This window comes from Myzus persicae, unplaced genomic scaffold, assembly GCF_001856785.1.
Source record: "Myzus persicae strain clone G006 unplaced genomic scaffold, MPER_G0061.0, whole genome shotgun sequence".
NCBI classification, from domain to species: Eukaryota; Metazoa; Arthropoda; class Insecta; order Hemiptera; family Aphididae; genus Myzus; species Myzus persicae.
In genome coordinates, this window is record NW_019100581.1 from 661812 (window position 1) to 683006 (window position 21195).

The 21195-nt window shown below is 30.4% G+C and overlaps 2 protein-coding genes across 2 annotated transcripts; both read left to right on the forward strand.

The window, feature by feature from the left end:
• Positions 1–6459: 6459 nt before the first annotated feature.
• LOC111034851 (glutamate receptor ionotropic, kainate 4-like) lies at positions 6460–10737 on the forward strand. The gene is made up of 8 exons (XM_022316254.1): positions 6460–6720; positions 6779–6894; positions 6982–7152; positions 7232–7455; positions 8660–8868; positions 9690–9812; positions 9881–10029; positions 10127–10737. Exons 1-8 carry the CDS (start codon positions 6460–6462, stop codon positions 10356–10358), a joined length of 1485 nt encoding a protein of 494 aa, XP_022171946.1. The 3' UTR covers positions 10359–10737.
• A 2293-nt stretch (positions 10738–13030) lies between these two features.
• LOC111034171 lies at positions 13031–20685 on the forward strand. The gene is made up of 10 exons (XM_022315250.1): positions 13031–13085; positions 13354–13517; positions 14173–14496; positions 15257–15459; positions 16765–17003; positions 18129–18369; positions 18484–18565; positions 19227–19349; positions 19442–19590; positions 20457–20685. Exons 1-10 carry the CDS (start codon positions 13031–13033, stop codon positions 20683–20685), a joined length of 1809 nt encoding a protein of 602 aa, XP_022170942.1.
• Positions 20686–21195: the final 510 nt, after the last annotated feature.

Below are 21195 nucleotides of genomic sequence, written 5' to 3' on the forward strand. Positions count from 1 at the left end.
ACCACAAAAATTAAAATCAAAAGAAAATTATTCATCAGATCAGAAATATGATAAATAATCGAACATTAATTATTCTGCATTGATAATAATAATAATAATAAACAAGATAGCAATGTTCAGATATCTCTGTAAGCTTATGGGTAAAATTTACGGATATAATGAACACCATTGGAAAAACATAATTTTTAGTTATCATTTATTTTTACAGAGTATAAATATTTTTTTAAGCAAAATTATACATAAGTACAACATAACTATTTATTATTTAACAATAACACTACGAATAGTGAAATGAATAAATTCATAATTCAAATTGACCTTAAAAATAACCACTGTAACCAGCTTGAAACATTTTTTGTACAAATTACGAATAACAAGAAAACCTATTATTAAAGAGATGTAATGAAATAACGTCATATCATCACCTCATAATATTTTTAAGAACTTACAGTTTCATTCATTGAACACATACGTCATACCGAGAACAAATATTTAAATTGAACAATCACAAAGTATTGTGTTCATTATTATGTATATTTAATTAGTGGTATCAGTGATTTTTTTTAATGCACATATACTATTACTGAGTATTCACAAGAATTGAAACTTTTCAAATTTTTAGTGACATGTTGACCTCGTGATAAATAAACTACACCTGGACAATAAATCGATATGAAAACATAATATTTTAAGGAACCCAAAGTACCATCGATCCGTCGATAAATTAACCGTCGATCCGATCAACAATCACAATAAGTCTCGCGTGACCGACCTCGACGTGGTGCAGACAAGCATCGTAGTGTATATTTTATATTACAAAATATTGAACACAATTCCTCAAATAGTATTTTTATTCATCTCGTGGATATGCAAGCCAGTGTGCAAATCGTGTGGTCATTATTGGTAACTGCATTCTAGTAATATTTTGAACATAATAATGTAATATCATTTCTCTCCAAGTAAATAAATTATTGAAACAAAACAAGTGTACTCTAATTCAATTTACTTAGCACTTATTCGTGATATCACATCTTTATAGATGCTTATAGATCTGATTTATTTTTTACACGGAGTTTCAAGAAATTGTTTTTCTTATGATATGTTTATAGCGATGAACAGAAATTATCAATTATGGTTTTTTTTTTTTGTAAATGTCTTCGAGTGTCAAGATATTTAATAATGAAATTAAGAAATGGAGTTAAAATTTTAACTGAGTCAGTTTATTTTATTTTCCATATTAACTTTAAACCTTGAGAGTTGTAGTAATTCTTCGTTAACTTTTAACTAAAGGCGATTTAATTTGCCTAACCTAACTTGTCATAGTGAATTATTTTCATTAACACGCCCAATAACCGTGTATATTAATAGTAAATGTTGACGAGTATAATTGACACGTTTTCAATTTCGAAGATGCCTGTTGGCCGAGTGACGAATTACACACAGACAAATGCAATACTTACTAATTACCTCAAGTATACATCGATACAAATATCTACATATTCAAATGAACTTTTGTAGGCCTGGCAAATATATCTAAGTGCTTCTAATCCACAATCACAACACATCACGAGGACGACGTGAATGTCGTAGTTTATCCATCTTGTGAAACATCAGATGTCACAATATTCGTGACAGTGAAAAGTGTTGTTATGTATGCAAATATTTATCTCAAACTGTACTCTGTAGTCTGTAGGCATCTCATCAATGATTACGTATCGATGTGAATGCACATTGCGCGGGTGTGTGTGTGTGTCCAGCAGGCATTTTGCTGTATGGCGGCTAGACGAAAGTATTATTATTACACTAAAATCAATACAAATTACAGCAGACGGTACGTTTCGATAACAAAACATAATATTTTCGACAATATTCTTCCAAGTCTAAGAAAAACCTTGGAATAAACAAATTCTATGTGCACCATTTACCATGTACTTGCGCACATGTGTGGTTGTGATATCTTCCATATGGATCTATATGTCCATCATGTCGAGGTTTATGATATTGTCCGGTGGGACAAACTTTACTACGTACGAGTAAATGCTCAATTCTGGTGCGTAAATTGGAAATTCATTGCACGTTAGTGCAATGACGGTTGTCCAAAATTATAACAGTGATATTTCGGTATTGTCGGATAAATCCAGCTGGTCAAACGCGAGGTAGTAGTGTCAATAATTTTGCAGGCATTTCACAGTCGCACAGAAATGTGGCACTGGTGGCACATAAGTTAAATAAAAATTACAGTAGGTACTTTTTGAATTCAATGTATTTGTTGAACCGATCCTACTTTTAAATTACTTGCAAAGTGTTGAGAACGGAGCGCCAAGCACAAGAGGTGCATAATATACTAATAACAAACCTGCAATGGTCATATCGGTGAGCCCGACGACATAAAAGATATAATATATAAGTCACCCTCACAGGTGGTCGATTGTGATATGACATTATTATTATGATACACCTGTGTACTATAGCTACACAAAACGAGATGAATTCAAAATGTTGTGTTACCTGCACCGAAACACACATAAACAATTATAATACGACCTGAGGCCCGGCACTGATATCTTGATAGATCCTACATAGATATTAGACTTTGTTTCTATTATTATTATTAATTATCACTCAGCAACACAGGCCACTGGGTGCTTTTAGCTATTTTAAGGAGTAACGGTAGCAGGGTTGTTACGGTTGTCGGGAACTCGTGTATGTGCGGCAAGGTTTTCGCCACTAAGAACCCAGATGGTCACCCATCCGGGAACTCTCAATCACGTCGAGTGACTGGTTACAGCAACCACGCCACACAGAGCCGAAGACGTTAGATTTATGCTCACTTATTGAAGTACATCTCCAGTTTGTTTTGAACGAGTGCATTGTTTTGTCTGTTGCGCCGATGTGTGGTCCCAGAATTGTTCGTACAATAATTATTGGCCTGTTAACTACATTGTCCTTAACCACAAACAAATAACATAAAATAATGCATATACTTACCATGTCATCAGGCGTATTTGTTTCGTATTACATCATTTGCACGGTGGTAAAATCTTTATGATAAACATGGCTCGGGATTAGGGGAAAAAATAAAAACCACCATTAGCAAATGAATATTTTTACAGATTTCTGATCGGCATACATTCGTCTTTACAATTAATTGCAACTATGCGTGCTGTTTTACACGGTGAAATACATCATAATTCAGGTTTATATAGTATCTGTGTAACCAACACACATTAAATAACACACTACACCCAATTAAATAATCACTTGTGAAGTACCTAGATGTAGTCAACAATGAATAATGACACTGATATGAACGCATATAAATGACATAATGGTATTATTATGTTACATGTCACAGCATAATAATAATCGCAGTCTCGGAATTTGCAATCATTTATCATATAATATTTGATATCGATGAAACTCATTATATTCGAGTATCTGCGAAACATCCTGAAACAAGAAAATCCTTTTAAAGTCAAACGCGGTTTTTAACTACTCCATTCGTAGGGGGGTCAATACGACTATACATCAAACAAGTCGTTCTATTTATTTGACGTAACCGATGTCCGATGGCGTGTTAATTATCGGAAGAGATATGACGAAGTTGTTTGTTATGATTGATTGTTAAAAACGACATCGTAGGTTGACTAGTGGATTTAAACGATTCGCAACGAAGTGAAAGTCATAATAACTTAGTTTAAGTCCCCGGATGGTCTAAACGCAGAGAGGTCGTAAATGTATTTTCCCGCCTAATTAATTATTATTTGTCACACAGACGGTATTAATTGTAAACTATAATTATAGTTTCATCATAACACTATCGATTTCTCCTCATTTTCAAGTACAAAAGTAGCCAAGATGGCATATTATATTATTATATACTTCAAATTTCAATACTTGTTTCGTATATATATAATATATAGCTGATTATTTATCGGGCGCACGTAAAACATATTAATTAGATAAATATTGTTATTAAAAATTTATTATTAAGTGTATATTATTATCGGTATGGATTTTACTGTATTATACAGAGAAGGTAAACGAAAGTAGTTATTTTATTTTCATTTTAATTGCCCATCTTAAATACTTAATATAATAATGATACACGAGAATACAAAAACCGAATAGTGAAAAATCAATTTATTCTGATAAATCAATAACCGGATTAGTCAATAAATAGAAAATCTTATCTTAAAATACTTATACCGAAAGTCCAAAACATCGTTTTTAAAATGCATGTTTTGATATTTATTTATTTTTAATTCTCTTTGATAGTAAACTGGAGCTTATACGTTAAATGTTTACATTTATATCCTTTGTAATATTGAATATTTAATATAAAAAAATCAATAAGTTTTTTATTCCATTATTTGTTGTTTGATTTTTAATACATAATAATTAGGTTGACATTGACTGTAACGTAGTTACGATGCAGTGTAGTAAAAAATAATGTTTAACTAATAATTTAAACTTCCTTTGTAAAATAACTACTCTGATTTTCACACACGTACATATTTCTTTTATGTAAAAATGTGAAATTAATTTATGCACTTTTATTGTTTTCACTGTAAAAAGTTTTTAAATTAATAATGTTGCATTTCGTCGTATAACCTAGTCAAACATATTTTAGGGTATAACTTTATAAGCCACAAAGCATTTAATTTAATTCTAAACACCACTTTATATACCGACAAAAATTTTAAAGTTTATTAAATGGATAAATCTGTTATATTTATGATATTTATGATATTTATGGTTTTTAAAACTGCCTTTTCAACGGATAACAATGAAATGTTAAATGCGTTAAAAACATTTTTTGTTCGGAGACACGTGCAAACCGTGACAGCTGCAAATACGTGTTGGCCATTTGGTAAGCATACATATCAATACAATACAAATTCGATACAATTATAATAATGTATGTACAGTATAGTATGTAAGCTTCACAATTTATGTATCAAAACGAAAGTGTCAAAAATTTACGAAATGTGTGTTTTCGTCACAGACGTCAATAAAAAACTTCTGGACGATCTCTCGTCGGCCGACATATCCGTGTCTTTCGGTCCGCCCGCCCGACAAACACAAAACTACTCCACGTGGTATAGATGCGCCTTTATAATCGATCTGTCCTGTGGAAATTCAACAGAAACATTACAGCAGGTAATTTTCTCCAGATAAATCTGACCGAATAAACGTCAAACTGGGTGATTACGGGTGCTCATATCAGAGTAAATGATGTAGGTACCTACCTACCATAATTATTATTGTACTGTCGTCGTTTTCAGACGTAAGTCGTGTGGCTTACACGTTACCCATACCAATATACATGTACCAAATATTTGAAAACATTCGACTCCTTCACCGTGTAGTTTGGCGTAAATGACTAGATTTACCTAAACAATATTATTTAATATGACAATAATAGAATTACATTTATATAAAAATTAAATTCTGAACACGATTCACACGAAACTTGTATTTAAATTTATAAGCCCATGTACAATTGTTGAGTTTTTAGTTATTTTATATAATATATATTTGCATCACAAACTTTGTAACAATAATAAAACCATGATTGACTTACAAATTATGTAAGTAGTTTACTAGTAAACTAGGTAATAAATTGCTAACATCATAGGTACCTGGCTAGTTATTCATGGTTACAACAATTTAAAATTGATATTAAGGTGTTATTAAAAAAAAAGCATGGTAACTTAAAGACGGTTAACTATTTATTTTAATTAAATAACATTTTGTTGTGAGATTACAAAACAATATTTAATCACCTAGCTAGGACTTAGAGCAATTTTATTTTTGATTGCACCCACATTGAGGGGTGTGTTCCGATGAATAGACATCAATGGCAGTCCATTTAACGGCTAAATTTTAGCCTATCCTAAATACAAAACCAATTTAAAATAAACTGTATAGTTTGCTTATAATTTGTTTAGTAAATATGTCCTAAATAACTTCATTCATAGTTGAACTAAGATGAGTTTTCAACCATTTTAAAGTCGAAAAACATATTTTGGGAGTATCTGTAGATACTGACATTGTAAATATTGATAACGGAAATATCACGATATTATTTAAAAAATTTGACAACTGAAGCGAAGAAAATGTTTACAAAATCCTTTGTATAGTATGATAAAATTTGTTTTTCTTGGTCATGTATAAACACAAAATTTAACATGTAGGTACGAGACACTAGTCAATTGGAGGGGTACGGATCCTCCCCCCGTAAACACGCCACTGCCTTCACGGCCATGTATATAATAATATGATTTTACTGATTTTACCGCTATAAATGTTTATTGTTTAATTACGTTTAACAATATATTATTATGACGGAAAAAATAACTATCGTTTTGTAATCGGATATAGATTTCAAACGATCGCCTGTTCAATACGCAAAACGATTGGGTACTGTTTGATCAGAGTTCGCTCTCGAATGAAATGACCTCAGCTCAGTTCGCATTGCGAACATTTCAAATATATTTGGCCAATGCCTATGTTCTACCGGACGCAGGTGTATTTTTATTCCTAGAGACCAACAATGATGTTTGGGAAATTTGGAGTGGTTTCCGGGCTAGTAAATTGGACTCGATAAGAGTGTTCGAATATGGGACGGCATCATCAAACCGGTTGACAGTTGTACGGGAATTACACGACGAGAGAAGAAATTTTCGCGGAATCACACTGAAATCTACAACAGTGGTTCGTAGACACCAACAATATGAATCTAAAATTAATATCTAAGGATTTTTTCGATTAGATAATTGACAGGGATCATTTTTTTGGATTTGATAAAAAAATTAGTTCCGACTTGGACGTATTCGCTCATATGCATTACGAAATGATCGTTACATTGACTTATCAACTTAATTTCAAGTAAGTATAAGGAATTCACAAATAAAAAATATATCTCTTATTAAACTAAGTTCTGACGTCAGATACATTTTAAAACTATTTTTAAAGGATAGATCTTACTATCGACAACGATTACGGATGGTCTCTGGGAAATGGTTCGTTCGGTGGTTTAACCGGACTTTTACAACGAGAAGCAGTCGATTTTAGTGCGACTGGAGTTTTTATTCGGCCAGATAGAATGTCAGTTATCGATTTCACAGTCGGCACAGTTGCACTGCGGTAAATCGCAGAACGCGTTAAAATTTACAAAATTACTTTAAACTGACAATAAATTCAATATTGTTTTTTTCTCAAACAGAACCACAGCAATTTTCAGGCAGCCTTCGTTGTCTAGTGTACACAACATTTTGTTGTTACCATTCACGCTTGGTGTATGGCTAGGCGTATGTGCAACTTTGTGTGTATTTGTGCTCACCTTGGTTTTTCTAATGCGAGTAAATAACTACATCGTAGAGCAAAATTATGGCACACTAAATATTCCGGAAATAGTGACCTTGGTCCACGGAGCTATATGCCAACAAGGTGAGTTTAATCACACGCTCCAGTCTAGGGATTACCCAAGAAAAATATGAATTTCTCACTAATAAACAAGAATGATATTCGTTATTTGTTATTAAAATATTTCTATCAGAAGACTTAATCCGATCGGCGAGTGTATACCAATTTCTACGATGCGAATTGTACAAATATCATACTCGGAATAGGCGTCGGTCGTTTTATGAGTTTTAGACATTAAAGATAAATAAGAAAAAACTAGCGAAAAATGAATTAAGAACCGTAAATTCAAGATTTCTAACTCCAATTCGAATTTTGTTATTTTTTCGTCATTCATAAAAATCTAAAACAGTATACACTACACCGAATACATGACTCACTACTATACTGAAGATAATGGAATTTCAAAATGTCTTATGATGGGTAATTTATAATAGATATTTTGGACTTTGAGGTTGTATTATATTAGTGGGGGACTTTATTTTTATCCTTTTAGATAAATAAGGTACTTATAATAATATTATTATATTATTTGAAAAATGCGATGACTTTATTAAAATTAACCTAACCTATTCACTCCGGTCCAAGGTTGGTTGGTAATGACTTAGGTATATAAGTTAACAGCCAATAATATTAATCAGTTACTATAATATTATAAGACTTATAATTGGAAAAACGAGTTTAAACTATACCTATACCTTATTACTTAAAACAAAACAAAAAAAAAACAGTGATTTTATATTTTCCGATATTTTTTGGTTACAGAATAACTTATTTCCATGAAACTTTGTTTTAAATTTTCAACCCTTAGCTATACACGTTTAAAATTTCAAAAAATTTAAACTAAACACTTATTTTTAAATTTTGAATGATAAGAATTTTGTCGAAATTTAAATTTTAAATGATTATAAAAAAAAATTGTGCATATCTATTTTTAATATTTTTCAACTGATATTAAAAATATATTTTAGGAGTCTTTTATTAAATTTTTCATCTTTTTGATTCAAGAAATACAATTTTATTGACAATTATAGAATACAAATTTAAATTTAAAAAGTCCAAAAACAGCTCAAAACAAGTCGAAATATTTTGAAAATGTTATGAAGTAAACATGTGGTGTAAATTTTAAGTATCTACTGTTATTCGTTTTTGAATTAACAACAAAACGAGAAAATCCCTATATGAGAAATGGAGCAAATATCCAATGTTGTAAACATTTCAACTTTTTTAGGGTTTAATTCAACTTCGACCTTGGGGTCCATACGTGTCGTCGTAACCATATTATTTTTAACATCTCTTTTCATATATACATCGTATTCTGCTTGTATTGCTGCCCTAGTTCAATCAAACAGTAATTCAATCAAGTCTATTCAAAATATAGCGGAATCGCCCATGACATTTAGTGCTCAAATCAGTCAATATGGAAAAGTTTATTTTGAAGTAAGTATATAGGTCCCATACTACCTATTAAAGTGAATAATATTATAGTAATATATTAATAATTAAACGTAATAAATATAGAATTCTTTAAAACAAATTAATGTTTAAAAATTTTATAAAGGTCTATTTAATTTTCTAATCATATCATAATACTTAAAGTTATATGAACTGTTAGTTGTAATTACTTTCTTTTGTCTTTTATTGTATTCTTTAATTATATACAAATTGTTATTACACTTTTGGGCCTTGCGCCCGTTATATATATAAAATAAATAAATAAATAAATAAATAAATAAATAAATAAATAATATGGTTATTTTATTTTCATTCTGAAAGAGTATTACACAGGTGACTATATATTGGGTAATTGTACAGGTGATTGCTTGATTAATAAATCAATCAATATTATTTATTATAATAATATGTTATTCTATGCCATTTCACACATATCTAAATTTAATTTAAATTGCATGTATGAACATCGAGTATTGAAAACAATTTTAAATCTTCCTATAAAACAAAAATAGTTAGAAATAAAGAAACGAATGGCTTTTATAGTACATTCGCCTAAACGTCTAGCAGCTATAATATAATACTCTACGTGATTGTAACATTAATAAAGTTTAATTTTAATTTTTAAAGTTTGACATCTATTTCAATATTTTATTATTGTTGCCTAAAACATCGAAATACATTATAACTTACCAAAAACTAACAAGTGACATTATTCGTTACAATAATTGACCATAAGATTTATATTTTGTGATATATAATACGCATCTATACACAAAAATTGATAGAAATTATGGTATAATTTTCAGGAAACAGAAGATGCAGAATTAAAGAAGCTTTATAGGACAAAAATGGTGCCAAGTGGAAAAAAAGCGTTCGTTAAAGCTGCGGAAGGAATGGAAAGAATTCGAACGGAGTTTCACGGATTTCAGGTTTTTTGTGATCTGTATTTGATTTTGTAGCAAAAATAAATGTTAATAATATAATTGTTACTGTATAGGTCGAAGTGATGTCGGCCTACAAGATTATCGGTAAAGAATGGCGCGAGGAGGAGAAATGTGGCTTGGGCGAGATTCAACTTTTCAAGATACCACTTTTGTCAATAGCTTTGGTCAAAAAATCAGGGCACAAAGACATATTTAAACAAAAGTATGCATACAAACCACCATTGTTGACGGGATATGATCCTCGTCCATTATCGAACATTATTATTATAAGTTTCCATTACATTATTCTATACGCTCAGGCTGATACAGCAAATGGAAGTCGGGCTGAGCAAACGAATCGCCAGCCAATGGATACCTCCGAAGCCATCGTGTGGATCGTCCAAACAATACGTCAGCGTCTCTGTTAAAGATACATATCTAACGCTCGCAATATTTGGATTCGGTGTTTGCATTTCATTGCTGATTTTTATATTGGAAGTATTACATCACGCCTGGACGAATCGCGGTTCGAAAAAAAATGCGTGGGAGTAAATATGCTAACGGTTTAAATACGTTTTGAAAATTATTACCATAATAGTTTCACGAGTCATAACCAGGGCTCGGGACTCATAGCATCTGCTTATTTTTTATGGTTTAACATAAGAATTGGCAGAGTGCTACGGAAGGGTACGTCATGTCACAACACGTTCAATTATGAAATTCGAAACTGCTTTTTTTTTTTGCTTTTTCGACGATTTAAAAAAAAATATGCTTATTTCCAGTTCTACCGATAATTTTTGCTTTCGTGCATATCTCTGCGATGACATAATATACTTCCTAGCGTAGATATAGGTGCCACTGACAAAAACCTAGAAATTTCAGTTGATTTTGTTCAAGATAAACCTAGAACTAAAAAAAAAATAATTTTTCTTCTTTACGTCATACTTAAAAGTAATGAGTACCTACCGGAGGAACTCGTATTTGCTCGCTCATCTATTAATTAGAAAAATGAATCAATTTTTTTCGATAATTAGAAAAATTTTCAGAAAATAGTTTAAACGTTTTATAAGTCTTAATTAATTTAACGATGAATTTTTTTTATGCCTTCGAAGTATACAAATGAAACATAATATAGAAAAAAATTGTGTTAATAATTTTTGTCGTGCTTTTTTCTGCTTATTTAAATATTTTAAGTGCTTATTTGAGTGTTTATAATGCGTTTTCAGAGCTTATTTTAAAGATTATAAGCGCTGAGTCCCGAATCCTGGTCATAACTGTTATAATTTTTGACTAATATTATGATCACGCTTACACTAAGAAATAAAACTATAATTATTTTTTAAATAAGTTGGATTCATTTATTTATCAAAATAATTGTCTTTTATAATATTATCGTTTATAATGTATTATAGTGATATATTTTCTATTATAATTTGCTACTTATCATAACAATGATACTAAAATATGCAAAACTAAAAAGTACCCAATGTTTTTTTTAAATGTATATTGCATAGTCTAAACAATATTATTCTAATATAAGTTAATATATTAGATCATAAAAAATTGAACACAAAATATAGCATGCGAATATTGTTTTAATGTATTATATCTAATTGTTTATTTTAATATTGGAGTTGAATTTAAAAAAATATATATTAATAATATAATAATTAGGATGTAGATAGGTTTTAGAAAACAATAAAATACTACCACTCTTTGTAGACTTCAGTCATGCTGGTTACATGAGTAACAGTCTAATATTATGTGCAGTTGTACAACCTGAAAAAAAATTTGTATAAGTTTTAATTAAGCTTGTTAATTTCATAATAATATTAAAGGAGCACACAACACAAATAAAAAAATTCTTTAAAATTTTTTCAATGTTAAATTATTGTAGTTATGGTTATATGAAATGATTTTGTGAAGATACGATGTAAAAAAAATATTACTTTAAGAGATATTAAGAGATGTAAAATAGCCGCGTGACGTCACTGAGCCGGAGTCATCGTAATTGCCTATCTTATACGTGTAAAAGTTCCTTGCTTCACACAACGATTTATCAAACTAAAAATTTTCTTTTTAAAATTTAATTGACGTATAAATGTGTGGTTTTATGTGTTTAAGACAATGCAAGAATCAGAATTTCAATATGACGTTTAGTTTTTTAAGTATTAAAAATCTTAAAACAGACATTTTGGTTAAACGGTGGACCCGTTGTTCGAACCCCACGCGCCGCTAGCCATGACGTGCGGTTTAACCAAAATGTCTCTTTTAAGATTTTTAATATTTAAAAAACTAAACATCGTATTGCAATTCTGATACTTGCATCGTCTTAAACACATAAAACCACATATTTATATGCAAATTAAATTTCAAAAATAAAATGTTTAGGTTGATAAATCATTGTGTGAAGCGAGGAACTTTTACACGTCGTATAAGATAGGCAATTACGATGACTCCCCGGCCCAGTGACGTCACACGTCTTTTTCAATTGCTCATAACTTATTGAATAATGTGAGTAGAAACGTAAAACCTATACCATTATCCTTAGAATTGAACATTCTTTCAAATAAAAAAAACTTATTTTTTGTGTTGTATGCTCCTTTAACTAGTCGGTCAACATAATGAATTCGAAAATTTAATTTTAAAAAAACATCAAATTAGACATAATTATCCTTTTACAAAGCTATTTTTATTTATCTATATTGGTACATGTTATAATATAAATCCATTTAACCATCACACAATTTAAAACCCTTTTTACATTTTTAGCAAATAATACAATATATATCGTTGTGTGTTATTTGTGACTTTTGTGTTTTGTTCAATAGTACCCATGTTTATTACAAAGTACAATAGGCAATAACTATTATTTATCAAATATATCATATTCGTACTAGTATTGTAGTATTTATAGTATGTAAAATTGGTATTTGCTATCTAAACACATTTAATATTTAAGAAGTAGTGGGCTGACAAATCACTAATTCTGTTAGATTTAACACGCAACTGCGGTCTATATATTATTTACTCGAATATTTAATATTCGTTCTATAGGTATATTTTTTTAGTAGAACTTGTGTACACCATTTATACGTTTTTATAAATACTAACTAATAAAAATGTTCATATTGAGTAAATTGTTTTTATTTCTTACAATAATGGGTGTAATCAATTGTGAAAATTATAGTGCTCACAATAATTTACTAAATGGCTTGTTAAACATGTTCAAGCATATGAGTGTACACACAGTTTCGACTACCACATGTTGGGACACAAGTAAGGCCACCTTATTATGTATACAAATTATCTTGTATTAAATACCATCTTTGAATCAATTACGTTCAAAAGTAATTTACCAAGTTTCCTGTAAAGCCTTAGATAAAAATATATATAGTATTTTATAAGATAAATCATAAACTATTTATGATTACTGCGAATTTTCTTCAAAATTATGCAATAGCTATAAACTCTACCAATATAAGTGTTCCTATTAAAATAGATTTTGTTTTATTAATACACATTTTCGTGTTTGCGTCGAATATAGGTATTAACAGAGAATTTCTTATGAAATTCTCAAGCGAAGACATATCGATCAATTTTGATTTTAGAAATATACAGGCGAGTGTACATCAAACGCCAAAAACATGGTTTAAATCAGGAATATTAGTTGACTTGTCATGTGATCAAGCTGTCGATGTACTTCAGCAGGTTAAGTTTATTGTAGCTATTATTTTTTAACAATTTATGGTATAATAACCTAATATAACGTATATATATATAATGTTTATAAGCTAGAATTGTGTACAGAGTTTCAAATGAAATATATAATGAAATAAATTAACTGTTACATCAATGGATGTTGGGCACTATTGTCTCGTTTCATTGATAAAGGGGGTCGATGAACACATTTAACAATAGGGACCAAGTTCTGGTAATAGTGTAAAAGTATCAAAAATAATTAAAATTGCTGTCAATAACTTTAGAAAATAAATATCGATCGACTGTTAGTTATGATAACCGATCACCCTATATAAATTTAAAATGATGACACGAATATATGACATCATCGTGGTATTCAACTGGTGCGGTAAAACACGAATGTATAAGTAAAGATATATAACTGAGAATCTAGAAGCGTGTGTCTATATTGCATTTGAAAAGTAATAAAAAATCAGATTTACACATTCACTGCATGGTCAAAACGACAATGTAATGTAAACCATAAGTCGTATGAGTACTTGCAGGTCGTAGTGTTATACTGATGAAATGAAATAATATAAATCCAACAAAATAAATACTTTAAAATATAATATATTGCGAATAAGCTAGTGTTATGTGTCATAATACAAACATTAAACTGCAGGCATCAAAAAGTCGCCTGTTCAACCTTCAAAACGACTGGGTTCTTTTCAATCGGCACGGAAATCCAAATAAAACGGAAGCCCTGGAAATTGCTTTACACTCGTTCAGAAAGCACATGAATCGAGCCTATGTGATGCCAGACTCGAGGGTGTACCTATTGATAGAGGTTGATAGAAATGTCTGGGAAATATGGAATGGTTTTCGCTTGAGTGTTACCGAAGAAGTTCAAGTGTCCCGAGTGGGCGTGATGACACCGGATCGAGTGGAAATTAAACGGAGCGTTCGGACGAACTTTAGGCGTGTCATCCTTTCGGCGTCCACGGTGGTAAGTCCAGTTCCAAAGGTTTTAATCAACAAAATAGGTAATATATATAGTTATACTAAATTTAATATAATTATCGGTAACTTAAGTACACAAGTTTAGTTCCACTGTTCCACACGATTATATTGTATAGGTAGTTTATACATGTTTATAAATATTATAATATAGCTTATACTACATAGATCATAGTGGGTAACCAACAATTCTATCATTTAGATCACTGCGGTCAGTCGCTAAACTGGTTAAAAATTAAATTAAATTAAAATTAACCCATTAACAACCTAAAATTTACACATTGTCAACATCCGCCCAACTACCTACTAACAGTTAATAATGAACACAAGTACTATTAGCATTACTATTACTATTTGCTCATTAAATTTATTATTTATTAATAATTGTATTTCACTTTCATATTACCCACCCTTAAATGTGAAAAAAATTCGAAAAGCAACTACTACAGCTTCTCGACGACCATGTGATTTCGGCACTGACTGCTGCAGTGGCCGAGTGAATAATATTATATATCATTATATTTCAATTATTGCCGACATTAATAAGAATTCAAATTGATAAAAATTACGAGCTTCTAATGTTGCGTGTTTATCAGATTCTAGAACCAAATAGCTTCCGAGGTTGGAATAAGCCTATACTTACTCACAATTTAGATGCATTTGCCCATATGCACTACGCCATTTGTATTGTGTTAGCAGAACAATTAAACTTCACGTCAGTATAACATTACTTGAGTTATTTCTAACAGCTATCGATTATAACGTTCGTTTGTGCTCGTAGACTAAACTTGACTTTTTCTGCCGATTACGGGTGGAATTACGGTAACGGGACGTACAGCGGTCTGATAGGACACCTGCAAAGAGAAGAAATTGACTTTACGGCTGCCGGTGGTCTGATGAGATCAGATCGAATGGACGTTGGTGAATTGACCGTCGGGACATTCGTAGCTCGGTAATGATTGACAACTTAATAGTGATCTGTTATATTTATCCTAAGCGAAAATATTGCACTCTGCGACAGAGGTGTACACGCTTCCAGAGATTTTATGGTGTTCTGATTCCGTTATTTTTTTTTTTTACTATATTATGAACGTGAACTTTGTCAACACTTACAGTTAGTATTAATTTATCCGAATACAAATTAAACTGTAAAAAATTATAAGTGCTATACACCTTCATCATATGATTGGTTAGGTACTATCACTGTCTGTAAACAATAGTAGAAGTACCACCACCGTGGCAGTTTGTACGCTCTACCTAGTAGGTACCTACTTTAGCTAAGTTTCTGTACTGATTTATGTGAATAAAAATGAATATTTTAGTAGGTTAATAGGTTATAGGTAATAGGTATATTATATATATATTAGCTATTATACTCTGTCCAACGATTGGACCGATGAACATCAGTTCCTGTGAGCAACTCCCAGCAATAATATAATGATGTATTTATAATATTATTTAAACTATTATATATTATATCCCCTTGCCATAGGGGAGGAACAAATTTCGATGCCAGGGTGACACGGTGGGATGCGCAGAGTCGAAGTGTTATCTCACAGGACAGGGAATATTGCCAATTGCCTACAGATACTCATTTATTGTATTGTAAATATTTAATCATTAAGTAGTGAGTATCATTACTTTAGCAAGTAGAGCATGTCAACATCCATTACGCCATTAAACGAACTTGAGAGTTATATTTTTTAAATTCTACCAATTTATTAGATTCTTGACATGCATTTTAAGATGATAAATTACTAATATTGAGATAATAATATTTGATATTAAAATTGCCATCCTTAGCGATTGTACAACTATTTAGATTTCTTCAACAAAATTCTGCACAATTTCAGCTAGCAAAATTATTACCATTTAAATTATTTTCAACCTTTTTACGTTTTCTTTTATATCTGGTAAACCTCGAACGAAAAATCAATTTGAATGTAGACTAACAACGCAGGTATTTACTTTGCTTAATATCTACTTTTTCTCTAAAATTCATCGTATTGAAGAGTTTACTGTGGATAGCTTATGGTCAAAACATAAAATGTGAGGCATGAAAATTAATTCCGTAGCAAGTGACTTAGGTAATATACGTTTAACCAATAGAATATAATATTGCTTGAAAATCATATCATACAATTAGTTTGATTGGTTTTTTACCAATTTACTGTGATTTCCGACAGTAGTAAGTTATACATCTCTATTCAGTACGTCGTGGATATTCGATATTTGCAATGAAAACAGTGCAGTCATAATTGTATGTTCACAGAACTGTTGCAATTTATAAACAGCCTCCTCTGTCCAGTGTCAACAACGTTTTTACCCTGCCGTTCGTGCTTAACGTCTGGATAGTGATGTTAGTCGTGATGTCAATATTTATCGTCACTCTGATATTTATCATATGGACGTCCAATTGGTTACGAGGTGTAGAAACACGACTCTCGATCGCACTAGATACGGTCACATTGGTCTTAGCCGCTATTTGTCAACAAGGTACCTATAAAATCAAAAGTCTTATTATATAATATTGATAATACATTGCATGAACAATATATTATTTTAACAGGTGCCACTCGGCAATGTTCCAAAAATTATTTATACACTTTCCGATGTTTTTTATGACCATCCGGCATCTGCCACTTGTGATTTTTCATGTATCGATAAATATTCAAAAACATCAAACAAACTCATTTAAAAATCATTAAAATAGTTTCAATATTTCGATGTTAGTTGTTTTATATTAGGTTATATCATAAAATTCTTAATTAAACAGGTAATGACAAACTTATATAGGTACCCTTTTTTCAATTTTTTCGAACCAGTACCACGCTACACCTATTAGATCTATTGAGATCTGCCCTATAATAAAACGTACATGTTAAAATAAATGTATTTCAAAAACATTTTTACTATTGTATGGTATTTTGTATAGACAATTTTGGAACAGTCCTTGTCGGGCTTATGAACCTTAGTTTCATGTAAATATCATGATTATTTTTTTAATATCAATTTTAATTCACTGTTAAGAATAGGCTCTTCGCGTAGGTATAAAGTATTAAAGTAAAAAGTATAAAGTATTTTCGCAGTATTTTTTTTGTTTATAAATGTATTATTAAAAATCTATTTAAGCACATCTAAGTATTTAGTTTGCGATTTGAACGAGTAAAAAAAAGACAAATACTGAATAAGTAATGTTATATATCGGTTACTGGTTAGTATTATAATATAAGGCCTGCGAACAGATGCGCATTGTAGATCAAATTAAATACAACAGGGAAAATGTTTTTTTTTATTCTGAAAATAACGCTCAACTACTGTTATCGAATAATTGCAGATGAGCAGATGATGTCATAGTTATTATAATAAAACCGTGTTATATTATATTATAATACTGACCGATTTTCCCATACCTATTCAGCATTCGTCTATTTTTACTAGTTCGCATCGTGTACTAAATACTTATATGCATTTTAATTTTTAATAAATCATTCGTAAACAAAAAAAAAAAAATACTGTGAACAGTCAATAATTTGAAAACAATAGTAGAACGTTACCTTCAGATTAAAAAAAAACAGAGTCCCTGTTGTTTTTAATTTGACCTACAATATCTGTTCGCAGGCTTGTCGGTGACGGCTGCCCAATACTCAGGCCCAACGCGGTTGGCCACATTCACGCTGTTCCTGTGTGCAGCATTCTTGTTCACGTCGTACGCGGCTTGCATCGTAGTTATGCTCCAGTCTCCAAGCCAGACGATCAACACCATCGGAGACTTGGCAGACAACCCGATTACGTTTAGTGCACAGGACACTAAACACAATTACATATACTTCAATGTAGGTTACCTGCCCAAAAAAATAATGTCATTATTGATTATTATAATTTATTATGACATCGTGACCTGATAGTATTATTATAACATTGTCAACTAAGTATATGTATATATTTATGTTATGATTTTGATACACGTGCACAGGGTTGGCCTGGAAGAACAATTCAGGCCGGGTAAATGCATGATCCAAGCCAAATCTCAAAGTTTACGTTATAGGCGTAACAAGGTGGGTTGCGGGGAAAGGGCTGATTAGGTATGTGTTATTTACCCCCTCCCCTCCCTCTCATACCCATAGTATTTTTATTATTATTTATAAATCTAAACTTTTAGTTTATCAAGCAGATGACCACCATAATAAAACATTCCTTAAATCAGTATCAATATTTTAGTGTAAACCCTCTCAATTTGAAATGCGTATATTATATGCTTGTCTATATTATGTATTCTCTCGGATTTTTTTTTTGTAAAATGTCAACTATAAATTTTTTAAATGCAATTATAAGTAAGTGATACTATATACCTGAAGCTTTTATAAAAGTTCATAATTTATACTCTTAAGAGAAATGGACCAGACATTATCTGTATTCATATATCAGATGAGCATTTAAACGATTCAAATCACGCTATATTATATAAATACTCAAAAGTTTTGATACGGCCAATATTTTTTGAAATTCATCAAAAAAAATAAAATCTATTTTGTCAAACACTGGTTTTGGCGTTTTGCATAAAAGATTTCCTGTATTATTTTATTTGTTTTCTCGACGCTTTCGAAAACTACTTGATATTTTCAATTTTGACTTCTGTAATGCGTCAACAAGATAATTATATAATTGCGTATATTTCAAATAAATACAGTGTGCACGATTACACATGTTTGATTACAGGAAACGGTCGATGAAAATATTAAAAAAATCTATCTCGAAAAGATGAAACCACATGGTGCAATGGCGTTTACGAGTCCGGAAATAGGCGTAGAACGGGTTCGAAATGAATTTCATTCGTATTTGGTGAGTTATAGTTATATACGATTGTTTAATACTAAAAAAGTCGTAATGCGTGTCATATATGTTATATACAGTAATTTAAGGGTAATTTTTAGGTGGAAATCACATTAGCATATCATATAATAGCTAAAACATGGCAAGAGCATGAAAAATGTAGCTTATCTGAAACAGAGTTATATAAAATACCACTTCTTACGTTATATGTCGTAAAAAAATCAGGATACAAAGATTTATTTAAACAAAAGTATGTATTCAAGCATAAAGGAACATTCTAAGCACTTAGGTACCTTGTTAGTAAATTCAAAAACTTTACGTAAAAAAAAGATCAACAATAAAACTATATAATATTAATAACAATATTAAGTATATTTCAGGTTTTCAAAATCTATACACAGAGTGATTCATCATGCATGTTCACCAATATTTTTCATTTAATACCTAATGAATTTATTCAAATTCTGATTTTTAGAATTTGTGATTATACTTAAAAACCATTTTTTAAATTCTTAGGATAAAAGAGTGACCTGTGACGATACAAATTTCCGTTTTTCAAATGAGATCATCTTTTAAAATGTTGATGAACCTAATTTCAAATTTGAATGAGTAGTTTTCAGTTATTAAAACTAAAAGTTCCATACAATGAAACAATGAATAGTAATCCTTAAAAAAGGTTTTATAAAAATATTTAAAATAGATGTAATATTTGATCTAGTATTTATATTATACTTTTACCATGTTTACAAGTTACAAAATATGTTAGATTAATATTAATACCTAACTAAAATTGACCATAGAACCGTATCGCTCGAAACCATTATCATGGTTCATGGACCGATTATCCTTAGTGCATAGAGTTAAATAACTCAAAAACGATTCGTTTGAATTCTGATATTGATACAATAATACGTCAACATAATCAAAAAAATTATTCAATAAATCAAACTTCAATACATTTATCATTAAATTAAAAATTGAGATAAGCATGCTTGTGAATCATCCTGTATTATTTAAAACTTATATAGATTTATAAAACCCAATTATCTTAATAAATTTAAGCGTTTACGGTTGACGTTCCACTAAATATTTACGATAGCATATTTACCATTCCAGGATGATACAACAACACGAAATCGGCTTAAAAGATCGAATCACCAAGAAAATAATGCCACAGAAGCAAAAGTGTGATTCAGCCCACTCTGGCGTAGTACGCTTCGACAGCGTGTCCATGAAGGAAATCTATCCAGCATTATTATTTCTGGGTTATGGCATCTTTACTTCTTGGTTATTATTGTTATTTGAACACATTTATAAGACCCACGTAGATAAACAAAATACATAATAATATTATTATCAAAACAACTTGACTGCCATGAGATTCTTTTGAGATCTTGCAGGACATTAACTCTCTGCTACCGGTTTCAAAAAACTTTCACAAAATGAAAGGGTACTTTTTTCAATTCTTTGACTTCAAAATTGTACACATACAATATTAGCACATAAATGTAGATTTTTCATTGGTGTTTGGATTTTTTCAACTTGAGATCTCGTATAAAATCTCGTAGCAGTGTAAATTTTTTGGTCGTTATCAAAATATCCCTTAAACTGAGATTCCAAATGAAATCTCAAAAATATTCATTGCGCTTTTCACCTTTTAGATATAACCATATCCATTTACAAATTTATTATATCATTTACGATAGTTCATAATTTTAAAATACATATAATGACTTTTAACAAACATTTTCCTTTAGTATAAACCTGCTGTTTAAGAACTTAAAATAAATTTAAAGTTTAAAATGAATTAAAGTTTTTTTTTAAATTGAATTTCAATTTCAAAATAATTTTAACG

Excerpts from the sequence above, each read along its gene's own strand:
- LOC111034851 (XM_022316254.1), top strand. The coding sequence starts at position 6,460 with ATGACCTCAGCTCAGTTCGCATTGCGAACATTTCAAATATATTTGGCC. Across the intron at positions 7,153-7,231 it reads GTCGGCACAGTTGCACTGCG|AACCACAGCAATTTTCAGGC; the intron begins GTAAATCGCAGA and ends TTTCTCAAACAG. Across the intron at positions 10,030-10,126 it reads AAAGACATATTTAAACAAAA|GCTGATACAGCAAATGGAAG; the intron begins GTATGCATACAA and ends CTATACGCTCAG.
- LOC111034171 (XM_022315250.1), top strand. The coding sequence starts at position 13,031 with ATGTTCAAGCATATGAGTGTACACACAGTTTCGACTACCACATGTTGG. Across the intron at positions 13,518-14,172 it reads CTGTCGATGTACTTCAGCAG|GCATCAAAAAGTCGCCTGTT; the intron begins GTTAAGTTTATT and ends ATTAAACTGCAG. Across the intron at positions 19,350-19,441 it reads ATGAATTTCATTCGTATTTG|GTGGAAATCACATTAGCATA; the intron begins GTGAGTTATAGT and ends GGTAATTTTTAG.